Raw genomic sequence first — 12,616 nt, 5'->3', positions numbered from 1 at the left:
TCCGAGCCAACAGAGCTAACAGTCGGGTAGGAGCCTTGGAGGCAAACAGAACAGAAGGCCACCTTCCCCTTGAGGCCAGACCACCCGCCGCGGCCCCAGCGGAGAGCGAATCGGCGTCCGCCTCTCCGGGGCTCCCTGCCCACCAACCCCACCACGAAAGGGTGCAGACTCCCGCGGAACAGAAGGTCTTGCTAGCCAACATACTGCCTCCCGTTTGTTTTAAAGGCTCTTCTTTAAAGAGACAGAAAGAGAAAAAAAAACCCAAAAAACTCTGCCTTAAAGGGCAGAAAACAAGTTCACCCGCAAACCATTTACGTGAAAAAACTTCCTTGTATGGTGACTCATCAGCCCCCATCAAAGCGAGCGTGGGATGGCACACCAAGGCTCTGGCCCCCCCTTCCTTGTCTGGGCGGGGGGGGGGGGGAAACAAACCCAAAAACAAAGAAAAAAACCCAACAGCCCACAAATGCGCTTCTTTCTTGGCCATGTGGAGAGCCGGCTGTCATGTGCCATTCCCGAGGCCCAGGAAGACCTTCGCACACAAGGAGGTGGGGGTGTCTTGGATGGCCAAAGCCCAAGGCCGGCCCTCTGGAAGGGGCTGGGAAAGCCCTGGCTGGGGCAGGAGGGTGCAGGGAAAGGCCTGCTGCCCAGGAGATGCCGGTTTCCTGCTCTGTGGCCCGGGGCAGGTCATTCCACCCGGGGGGTGGGGGGCCCCCAACTCCAGGTTCTTGACCTATCAACCGGGGATGGCTGAGGGGGGCAGGGGGGGCGTCTGAAGGGGTGGGGATTACACAGCAGGCTGCTCTCACCGCCTCTGGCCTGTAGATGGTAGGTGCCCAACAACTGTTATCCTACTGCCATCCTTTCTCTTAGGAACTCGGTTTCCCCGCGTACACAACAGTGTTTTACCTTTTACCGGAAGATACAAAGTCCCACCCAGTTTGACCCTTGTCTGAACGGAGTACTACAAAACCATAAAAAGGAGTGAAGTAGATCCGTGTGGGCTGACACACAGATCGCCGTGATACGTAATTCAGGGTAAAGGAGAGAGGAATCAAACAGTGTGGGTGAAACAACGTGCGTGGCGCCTGAAGAGGGACATTCAGAGAAACTTCTGGAAGGCCCCGGGAGACTGCTCACAGGCCTGCCTTCGGGAAATGGGGCGTGGGGAAGAGACCCCCGCCGTGTGCCGTTCAGAATTGCCACACACTCCCACGGCCCGCATTTTCCTCGAGTGTCCACGGAGGGTGCCTGGGGGAGTGGGGGGCTGACGGGAAAGGGGCACGAGGGAAACTTCTGGGGTGACAGGAATTCCGGTGGTGGTTATTCAGGTGAATACAATAGTAAAAACGCACCACACCCCGCAGTCGAAATGCAAGCATTTTGTTAACATGTAAATAAATTATTGCTTGTTTTTTTTTTAACTTAAGATGTGTTAACAGATTTATAGGCAGTGGGAAATTTTTTAGTTCTTTTCGTCCTTTTTAGTATCAAAAAAGCCTTCATAAATAGGATTTTTTTAAAAAAATTAACATTTATTTATTTTTGAGAGACAGACAGAGTGCAAGCAGGGGAGGGGCAGAGAGAGAGGGAGACACAGAATCCGAAACAGGCTCCAGGCTCCGAGCTGTCAGCACAGAGCCAGACGCAGAACTTGAACCCGTGAACTGTGAGATCACAACCTGAGCCCAAGTCAGACGCTTAACCAACTGAGCCACCCAGGCACCCCCATAAATAGGATTTTTAAATGTCCTCTGCCGGCGGGTGTATAACTTGGTAAGACCACTTTGGAAACCTCTGGGCAGTGTCCACAAAAGGGGACCCTAGGCCTGCTCTATGGCCTATGCTCAACAGGACATGCACGTATGTTCACCAAAAGACACGTCTGTAAGGGTCCTATTTGCAGTAGCCCCAAACTAGAAATACCTTTGCACAACGGGACAAATTAACAGAGCCCTTTCATTCAACAAGAATGCCACCCAGCAGAGCAAATGGACACATTAACAGTGCCCACAACAGCAGAGAGAAATCTTCTAATTTTGAGTCAAAGGAACCGGTCACAAAAGAGTTCAACACATGTGATTCCATTTATACCAAGTTCAGATACATGCAACATGAATCTGTCCTAATAAAAGGTAGGACAGGGGTCTTCTGAAGGGGGAGGTGGGGGGCGGGGAGCCGAGGAGACACCTGGGAGGCAGTCGCTCTGTTTTTCAATCTGGGTGATGGTTCATCGGGTCAATTCTGTGAGAATTTGGGAGAAATTCATCCAGGAGTAACTCTTTCGATGCGTGCACTTTTCTGAATGCAATGCCTTAGTGAAAAGTTTACTTAACAAACACACTAACACGCCCCATGTCTGTGCCTGAGAGAGCTCTGGTCAGGGAACGTGGGCCCTCCTCTGCCTGGCTGGGCTCAGAGACCGAGCACTCCGGCTCAGATCCCAGCTCTGCCTGGTTCTAGCTGTGCAACCGTGGACAAGCCCTGCACCCTTCCAGCAACTCCTTCTCGAAGGGCCTGATCAGACTCGGGAAAGATTTCAAGAGAGCACACACAGGAAAGCCCTCAGCACAGCTCCTGACATTAGTAGGTACCTAACCATCGCTCTCCCTACCGTAAAGAAAGCCCACGAGGGCATGTGATCTCCTCCCTGGGGTCACCCAGCCCTCTGCCACTTGTTAGCCTCAATCCCTGATGCTGCCCTCACTATTAGTTACAGGGCCCCGATGGCCCACTGAGGGCCCCAGCGGCCTCCCCTCAGTTCCACTGCACACAAGTGCCGGAGAAGCGGCCTGGAAGGACCTGTGCCCCGCCACGCTGTCCTGGCTGGGACAGCCCCGCCTCCTGGGAAAGGTGCCCTTTTCACCAGTCTCCCCGAGTCCCTGTGACCCCTCTTAGGAAGGCACAGAGCCCTCTCTGACCAAGTGCCACAAATTAATCTGGATGGAATTCTGGCCTTCCCACCTGAATAAAGCCAACCTGTGGCCAGGCCCATAAAAGGTCCGAGGCTGACTTCTGCCCATCCTTCTCTGGCTGCCCTGTTTTACCTCCCTTCGCAGAGGCAGACAGGTGACAACCCGTGACTTTCTCAGGCAGGGGAGAACCAGACCCAGCGTCTGTCTGGAAGCTTGACAACTTCTCCCACAAACAAGCCCCAAGAAGCAGAGGCCAGAGCCACCAGGCTAGACGTGGGTCGCAGCCACGCTCCACACACCATGCTCTAGGGGGTCATGAAGCAGGGTGGACGGACGCTTTCACTCCCTCCTTCAACTCAAGTCTGGCAGCAGGGGCTCTGTTGGCAAGAGTTCCGCCTCAAGGGAAAAGAGCAGAGTGATTGATTAGTGATGCCTGTCATGGGCTCCCTGGGGGCTGGTGGTGTGAGTGGCTTGCATGGGCCTTCCTTCTTCTGGAACTGTCTGCTAGGACCCTTCTACGCAGAGGGAAACAGGGTCTTTGGTCATTAAAGCAGAGTAAGAATAATCAACATCGATCTAACACTGTGTCACACGGCAGATGCCCTTCTTTCACGTTAAATTTTTTTTTAATGTTTATTTATTTTTGAGAGAGAGAAAGAGAGTGAGACAGAGTGCAAGTGGGGGAGGAGCAGACAGAGAGGGAGACACAGAATCGGAAGCAGGCTCCAGGCTCCAAGCCGTGGGCGCAGAGCCTGACGCGGGGCTCGAACTCACAAACCGTGAGATCATGACCTGAGCTGAAGTCGGACGCTCAACCGACTGAGCCACCCGGGCGCCCCCGGCAAGTGCCCTTCTAAGTTCTTTATTGCTATGGACGCATTTAATCCTACAAGAACCTAGTGAGCTTGGTCTTACTGTGAGCCCCACCTCGTTTAGGAAGAAAAGGAGGCCGAGAGAGGAAAGGAACTAGTCCAGGGCCACATCACCAGTGAGTGAGAGAGCTGGGATTTGAACCCACGCAGCTTGGCTGCGAGCTCTTACCTTTGGGCACGGCACAAATTATTCTTTTGGGAGCAAACTGGCAAATGTGGTAAAAGCCACAAAATATACCCCTACTCTTCCCAGGAACCACTGTTCTGGAAATCTGCCTTAGAAAAGTGTTCCAGGGGTGGTTTAGTTGGCTGGGCATCCGACTCTTGATCTCGGCTCAGGTCATGATCTCATGGTTTTGTGGGTTTGAGCCCCACATCGGGCTTTGTGCTGACAGCATGGAGCCTGCCTGGGATTCTCTCCGCCCACCCCCCACCCCACCCCCCACCCCCCCACCCCCGCCGCCTCTCCCTCGCCCATGCTGTCTCTTTTTCAAATAAACAAACTTAAAAAAAAAAAAAGTTCCAAGGAAGTAGGAGCTTAGATTCGGGGGAAACGCATGGCTGCATTATCCATAATTGAGGAAATGGGGAATGGCCTGAAAGCCCGACCACAGTGAGTCGTTTGGTAAATCAGGCCAAAGTCTCTTCACAGATGTTATGCAGCCATTGGATGCACGTGGGCCTGGACGCAACGAAACGCTGCAGCTGCAATGCTGTGCCGAAGCTGGTCGGACGGTCGGTGCTGCGCACCTGGCCACAGCCGCCAGAGCATCTGCGCAGAGGCAGATGAGGCCTGGAAGGGTATTTGCAAGAGTGACATCAGTCACTGGGTGGGGCCGGCAGCAGCAGAGTGCTCTGCCCTCGGTGTGGCCGTAAAGGCGTGTTCAAGGTGGCTATACAAAGGATGGGGAAAGCAAGAGGAAGCAAGACAGGGAGGAGGGCGATGGGGCCGAGGGGTGAGCGGGGGTCACCGTCTTCCCTCCGGGCCAAGGGGCGTCCTGGCTGGAGCAGGCCAGCCCACCAGGAGCCACACGGGAGGGCGGGGTGGCCCAGGGCAAAGGGGAGTCAGGAGCAAGGCTGGGTCTGGACACGTGGAGCCAGGATGCTGGCATCTGGGGACACTGGGGACACAGTGTGTCTGGGACAGGTGTGGAGGCGGGGTGGTCCTGAGCTTGACCTTCCGGGCCCGGCACAGGTGGCCTGACAGTGTATCCTGACAGTGTATCCTGGGGCACGCGGGACAGGGTGGGGCCATCAGCCCTGGACTGCCAGGCCAGAGGTTAATTCATAGAATCCTTGTGGTGACGTCTGGGAGACTGAGAGAAAAATGAAAAGCTCTCATGACATGGTGTGTCAGACTGAAAACTGAGACCCTACGTGTGTGACACAGCAGAAGAGAAAGGAGGCAAGTCAGGCAGTGCCAGCTCACAGGTGTGAGGAACTGTCCAGCGTGTGTGTGTGTGTGTGTATGTGTGTGTGTGTGTGTACAGGCACGCAGACACGTGTGCAGCTGGGAGCCGCATTCTCAGGGGTTAAGTTCCCAGGTTCTGGACGCAGAGTTGTGTCTCAGCCCCAGCTCCGCGATTTAATAGTTTTTTGCCCCCAAGCAAGTGGTTTAACCCCTTAGCCTCAGTCTCCACATCGGGGAACTAGGGAAATTCGAGGCCCAGGCTCCTCCGCAGATTTGTGAGGGTTCAATGGGGTGACAATGGCCACCTGCTGCTTTGGCTGAGGGGGGAGCTGGATGAAGACTCGGGACACACGTGCTGGGGGACGCCAGCTCGGGGAGGTTTGCGGTCGCGAACAGAGGCGCCAAGGGGCCACAGACGCAGGACTAGAAGGGGCTCTTCCCCCGGAGGAAAGGCCCACGAGGGAAGAGGGAGGGAGGTCTGGAAGGAAGGTCATAGTTGGGGGCGATGGCACCCGCTGTGGGGTCCACCCTCCCCCCGGGGGCTTCCCTCTAGGGGAGGGGCATCAGCTCTAGGGCCCTCTGTCCCTCTGACCTGGTTGCCCGGGAATCTTGGCACCAGCTGGGGCTCCCCACCCCATGTGGAAATGGGGTGATGGGTCCAGCCTGCCCAAGTGGGGCGGCCAGAAGGGAGAGGGGACCTAGGCTCCCGGCTGCAGTTTTCACCTCTGTGCACCAGGGACCCGGATGGTGGCTGCGCCTTGGCGGGGGCTCCAAGCACAGGACCGGCTCACCTCCACGTCAGGCTCAGGGGCGGCCTGACGTGGACGCTGACTGGCTGTCCTTGGCAACGTCCTTGGCCCGCTCACCCATGAGACGGGGTGGTAAAGACCTGGAGGGCCGCGAGAAGATTCAGGAAGCGAATGTGCGTGAAGTGGCGGGCACGGCGTGAAGGGCTCAGAAACCCTCAGGAACGGCCAGCCACCCCCTACAGGTAGGGCCCTCCTGAGGACACTTCCCACCCCGCCCCAATTCTAAAACACGCCTCACGGGGGGCAGTGCCACGGCTGGGGGGCGCTAAGCCGCACTGATGGGGCGCCTGTGATGCTGTCACAGCGGCCACGCCTGCCGGCCCCCTTCCAACTGCTTCACGCACAGCAGAGCGTCCTGCCTACGACGACCCAGTGAGCAAGGTGCTGGATTACTCCCATTTGACAGAGGAGAAGACTGAGGCCCAAATGAACACACTCCATACCCGACGCACTCCTAACGTGGTCACCCCCTCACGTGCAATGGTCTCTCTCTGACTGACATACCTGCCCCCTCACACATTCACTCACTCACACACTCGTACATTCTCTCACACACATTCACTCCCACACACTCACTCCCACACTCACTCCCACGTTCACTCTCACACACTCACATGCACGGGCATGTGCACTCCACATTCCTTCCCACCCTCCTGCTCTGTACAGAAGAGGGACAGAGCCCAGGACGGGGTGCCCACGAGGCCGTGGCCGCCCCGGGGGTTCAGGGGAACCTGCCTGGGGAGAGGAGGCAGCGTGGTCAGGGCGGACGCCAGAGAGGACACAAACTGGGCCGGGACCTCCCCAGAGCCCGGTGCTTTCCTCTGCCCCGTAGCTTCGGGACGGGAAGATAGGCCAGCTTCTTGCCTCCCCCAGAGTCCGCTCCTCCGCCCCTGGCACTTGGGATAGGCCTCGGGGGCTGTTCTTGGGACCCCGGCTTCCCCAGGGGATAAAATCATCTTGGTTTTCAAGGCTTGTGCACAACAGCCTATGCGAGAACCCCTCTCGGGAAGTGCAAAGGCCGTTTTCCCGCGCTGGAGGGACCAGAAGTGTCAGCCATGCCAAGTGGGTGTATCTGACTTCTTGGGGCTCCTTTATGGGCCCGGTGCGTGTCTCGGCCTGGCCAGGTGCTTACCCACCCCAACAAGCTGTGTACACCCAGGCCTCTTGCCTCGAAACCCGGACGCAGAAACAGGCCAGTCTTTTCACAGTCTGTAAACACATAGCGTGCCCTCACGCGCCTGGCACACAGGGACAGGGCTGTCCCCTCATGGCCTTGCACACACAGACAGGCCTGTCTCCACAGGACCTGGCCTCCAAGGTGCATCTGTGAGTCAGAGATGAGGCCTCATTAACTCAGTACAACTGTTTATGCTTCCACACCCCCAGGAATTGGCCTCACGGGCCAAACCACCCAAACCAAACAGGGCTGGCCTCTCCAGGGAGCCCTCAGGACAGTTGCTCTGCCGCAGAGGATCCTGGGAGATCCCATTGCCCAGAGTAAGCCCAACCCACCCTCCTTCCTGGGCCTGGAGATGCTGGTTGTCCTCCTGTGGGAAGAGTCTCCCTGAACAGTGCCGGTCAAAGGGAGGAGGCCGGAGAGGAACAGCAGAGCTGCTGGGGGGCAGGGGGGGCAGGGAAGGGGATTCTGGGAGTTGGGACGCTATGGGTCAAACCTCACTCCCATTCTGGGTTGCCTTGGGAACTTGGGCCAGTGACTCGAGATTTCAACACATGCATGACAGCAACAAGCGACTATTCAGCGAGATAAGATGATGCTTCAAACATGGGGCCCGGGCTGAGGAAATTCCCCAAGTGGACCGTGACTGCACGAGAACAAAGTCTGACACTGAGGCCACGGAACCACGGGATTCCCAGGACGGAGCAGAGGCTGGCAAGAACATCACACAGGTATTGTATTTACACTCCCTTGTCCCACAGCACGACTTGAGGTACATTCCACGGGAGCATTTCTCAATCTTTTCCTAATTATTCTTCCCCCAGGAGCCTTTAAACATTTCTCCCCCATTTCCCTTCTTCTCTTTGAAATTAAATGCTAAAAAATAAGATTTTAGGGGCACCTGGGTGGCTCAGTCAGCTGAGCGTTCGACTTGGGCTCAGGTCATGATCTCATGGTTCGTGGGTTCAAGCCCTGCGTCTGGCTCCGTGCTGACAGCTCAGAGCCCGGAGACTGCTTCAGATTCGGTGTCTCCCTCTCTCTCTACCCCTCCCCTGTTCACTCTCTCTCTCTCAAAAATGAGTAAACATTAAAAAAATAAAATAAAATAAAAGATTTTGTTGAATGGGGCTGAACTTTGGAGGGCCACATGCTATTGTAATAACTTAAGGTTTTTTTAAGCCCCAGAGAACCAATTGTGGCCCCTCTGGGAACAATTCTCTGTTGAGAATGCCCTAGAGATACCAGAACAACTCCATAAAAACTAAACCAATGGGAATGTAGTATTTAATAGGCAACATTCTTCACAAGTAAAAGAATGGGTTTTCTATGTGCCCTGTGGCTACAATATGCATATACGTGTTAGTATAGGTGAAAAGCAACAAAAACAATACTTAGAAAATTAAAAAAAAAAAAAAAAATCAAGCCGAGGCTGCAGGATTTCTCAAGTTCTTAGTTTTGACTTGTTAAAAAGATATTGAAAAGAAAATAAAAGGAAAAACCCAAGAAGGTCAGTTGTAAGTGCAGGGAAAAGAGAGGCTGTCACAGGAGAGGCAGAAGGTCACAGAGCCAGCAGGGTAGGGACCCTGCTTCTTTGGACCCTTTAGTCCAAAGCTTCAGAATCAGGCAGAGCTGGATCAAGCAGCCCTACAAATGTGTACTAAAATCCTTTGTGTGGCTATGGATAAGTCACTACACCTCTCTGGGCCTTGCTTCCCCCATGTCCTGAATGACAATGAGCAGAAAAGTGCACAGCCCTGCCTGGCACATCATAACTGCATCTGAATTCGTGAACACTTGCTAGAATCAATGCATACCATAAAACGAGTAAGCTATAGAACCAGAATTCGAATCCAAGTCTCTCGGCTCAATTTTGCTAGCCCAGAGTGCCTCCAAACACCTTAAATTTCTTCGCCACTTTGAAAAGGAAGGGGAGCATGCCTCCCTCCTCCAGTCTCATCAAAACTGAAACCAAGTTGCTCACACTAAGATACCACTGCCACCTGGTGGCAGCATACCTAAATTATTGGAGTGGGGGCAACTGTCGAAGGAGGAAAACTGCCAGGGTCTTATACACACCTAAGTCACGAGCGAATGCTTACACAGGGAGAACAAACGTCCCCATCAACCACTTCACGAACGGGCCGCACACTGCCCGGCATTTACCAGTTCCTTGAAACTCTGACTTGGGTTTCCTGGACGCTTTTGGGGTTTGTTTTTGTTTTTGTTTTTAATTTAACAACCACAAAGAAACCAAACGCCACTAACATTGAGTGCAGGCATCCAGGTTTTCCTGGAAACTGCTAGAAGCTCAGGGGTCCCCACTTTTGTACTTGTTCAATCGCCTAAATCCCACATGTAACCCTTCATGTTTAAATTTCACGTTTCAAGATTGTCACTTTCCGATCATCTTTCTCAGCCAGTCGGTGTCCCGAAATTCAGCTTTCTGTGCCCACCTTCTTCGTTAGCCCTCGGAGCTGCACACTACTCACGAATTCCCCGAGCGCTGCCTCTCAGGTGTTCCCATAGGCCGCAGACGACAGTTAAAGAAAACGCAGACTGGGACAAGGCAGGAAGCAGAGCTCTGTGGACTACCATTAAAAACAGCCAGCCGCTCCCTTGACATTGATCTTGGCCACCTTTGCAATGAGGCATTTTCCCAACCTGTCCAGGGGGCGGTTTGTCTCTAAGTGCTTCCTGCCCCTTCCTGAGCTAGGACAAAACAAGGCAATCACCTACCGAGTTTTCCGCTCACGTGGAAAACACATACAGAGAACAGAATGGGGCAGAGGCCAGGCAGCCGTTGTGTGTGGCAGTGAAATGGCCTCTTCCTTCAGGTAGGCCCCCTGACCACACTACCCCTGTTACCTTCCCTGCCCCTGGAATGCTCTGGCATTCAACTCCCAGATGGCCCCCTGCAGGTCCTGACGTAAGCCCTGCCTGTCTTGGGACACGCGGGACCGCAGAGAGCCAGGCCCCAGGGACGCGGGGTAATCTCGCTGGGGAAACGGAGGTCTCAGCAGCACCTGCCGACTCTGTGAGGAGGAATGTGCCACTCTGCCTTCCTAGCTGCAGTCTGCTGCCCTCTGCCTACGTCCGCCAAGCTGTGGGCATGAGAGAGACCTAGGGGAGAACCCCACCTCTAGCCCTGACCAGCTATGGGAGTGGGGCCAGCCTGGCCTCACCTTCCCCATCCATAAAATGGGAGCAGCGGTGGAAATCAGCCTTATAAGGCTGTGGCAAGGGTGAAATGGTCATGAGGAGCCTAGCACACAGTAGGTGCTCAATAAATTCTCGTCCCTTCCCTCCCTTGGAGACTTGCATTGAGTTTCCAAGACTGTCACACAGCACAAAGCAAGTGGCCCTGCAGCTGTCAGCGGGGAGAGGAGGGGAGTGGCCCTCTTTAGGGCCAGGAATGTAATTCTGCAGGGTGGTATTTCCGTCCTTGGTCCGGCTGTGATGAGCGTCCCTCTAGAGGCACGGGAGGAATTCCGAGTGTCCCCTCGGTCATCCCAACATGGCACGAGGCCTTAAACTCTGCACAGGGCCGGCCACTCATCCTCAGCGGCTCCCCGGCTCCCCGTGAAGACGACAGCTCAGGACGTGTCCCGGTCATCGCGGCCCTACCCTGCTGGCTCTGTGAGGCCACAGGACTGTCACAGCTTGTTCTAAACTAAAATTATCAGAAGGCGCGAGAGCCAGGCAGGCGGGGTGTTAAGTAAGGCGCTGACTGCATGTCCCACACGGGGGAGCACAAAGGGGACGGAAAACTTATGTTTGGAGCAACCTTCCGAAGTTACTTTCAACCCAGAGCCCTGAGACCCTGAGCCTGCCTCACCCAGCCTCTCAGGCGGGCCCCTGTTCTGAAAGCAAGCCCTTCTATGGTCCTTTTGGAAGCAGGCCCAACGCTCTAAAGCTCCTGAGCAAAGTCAAAGGCCAACGGGGCAGGAACGCCTTTTCGGCACTGCAGGGAGAAAGCCACCGGATGTCAGAGGGAGAAGGGGGAGAGGCTTTCGTGCACTGGAGGGATGCTCCCGGGCTGAGCCGTCTGGAAGGCAGGCGGCGTCTGCCCTCACACCTCCGGGTAACAGACGAGCTTTGATTTGAGCCGGCAGGAGGCTGCCCGAGACGAGGCGGCCGCCCGAAAGCAGCCACCGAGTCAGGACTTACCTTCCACTGCAGAGAATGGAACCACTGGTCTCGCAGGTAGCTGTTGGCAGCCTGCAACGACAAGAACAGGACAGCAAGGTCCGGTCACCGGCTTGCAGCATGTCAGGGCACTACTGCGCGGGCCCCAGGCCGCCCCGTCCAGCAGGGTCTGCCCTGCGGCCCGAGCACAGGGACCCACCCAGCTGAACCTTTCGGGCGCAAAAACCGAAACAGAAGTGGCAACCGGGGGGACTTTTCTGAAATGAGTCATCACTGCCGCTGCGTGCTTATAATTTGCTGGGTATAAGTGACTCCAGACACCGGCTGCTGGAAGAGCTTTCACTGCACACGTATCTTGACTTCATTAGGATCACGGGAGGGGCCGGGGCGAGCGGAGAGAGGCACGGTGGTAGGAGCAGATCGGGTGCCTCCTTTCCACCAGGCACTGCTCCAGGCGCCTGGCGCCTGTTATTCACGTGTTCTGTCATCAGGCCTCACAACAGCCCTGTGAGGTGGCTAACGCTACGCCCATTTCACAGCGGGAGAAACTGAGTCTCTGATGTCTCACAACAACTAAGTACATTCAAACCCAGGCAGGCTGGCTTCAGAGCCTGTGGGTTTATGAACCTCTTGCCAACCGCAGAAAGTCATGGGAGAGAGCGCCCGGCCTTGAACTCAGGGGGACTCGAGTTAAAAATCACTGTGCAGGGAGCAAAATCTTCCCAGACGTGCACCACCCTCGTTCGCAGACCCTGGCAACTGGGCCTGGATTTTCTTCTCCGTAAAACGGGGCCACTAGCCCTATCTTGCAGGAATGCTGTGAGGATTGGGAAGGATTCCTGTAAGGTGCACAGAATCGGGCCTAGCACATAGTACGTGCTCACACAGAAACACCGCCTCTGTCGTTACTGTCATCACTGATCCCTCTCAAGTGAATCGTGGCCCGAGGAAGGCCCTGCAGTTGTCACGCTGCTGGGGCTCTCACCCCCGGTTCCAGCACGGCTCTGGGTGATAACAGCAATATTTATGGTTCATTTAATGTGCACCAGACACAGCGCTAAGGTCTATGCGTGGACTGGCTTGTTTGGTCCTGGCCAGTCTACCCTGGGAAGTCGGGACCGTCAGCATCGTCACCCCTACGGTACAAACGAGGAAACTGAGGCTCAGGGAGGTTAAGAACGTTCCCACAGGCTCACAGGGAGTAGGTGTGGGACCAGGACCTGAACCCAGGCAGTCTGACTCATGCTGTAAACCACAGAGTTTCTGGCATTCCAAGTTTTCCAGTC

The 12,616-nt window shown here is 55.2% G+C and overlaps 1 protein-coding gene across 1 annotated transcript in view; it reads right to left on the bottom strand.

Annotated features, from left to right (window-relative positions):
- The window catches only part of CMIP (c-Maf inducing protein), a 232,988-nt gene that overhangs the window by 66,970 nt on the left and 153,402 nt on the right, over positions 1 to 12,616 (bottom strand). Inside the window, exon 3 of the mRNA XM_060650050.3 lies at positions 11,352 to 11,402. Within this exon, the coding sequence (XP_060506033.2) occupies positions 11,352 to 11,402 (51 nt within the window). The remainder of the gene's footprint in view (positions 1 to 11,351; positions 11,403 to 12,616) is intronic.

The sequence above is a fragment of the Panthera onca genome, chromosome E2, assembly GCF_046562875.1.
Source record: "Panthera onca isolate mPanOnc1 chromosome E2, mPanOnc1 haplotype 2, whole genome shotgun sequence".
NCBI classification, from domain to species: domain Eukaryota; kingdom Metazoa; phylum Chordata; class Mammalia; order Carnivora; family Felidae; genus Panthera; species Panthera onca.
This window is presented reverse-complemented; position numbering and strand designations above follow the sequence as displayed.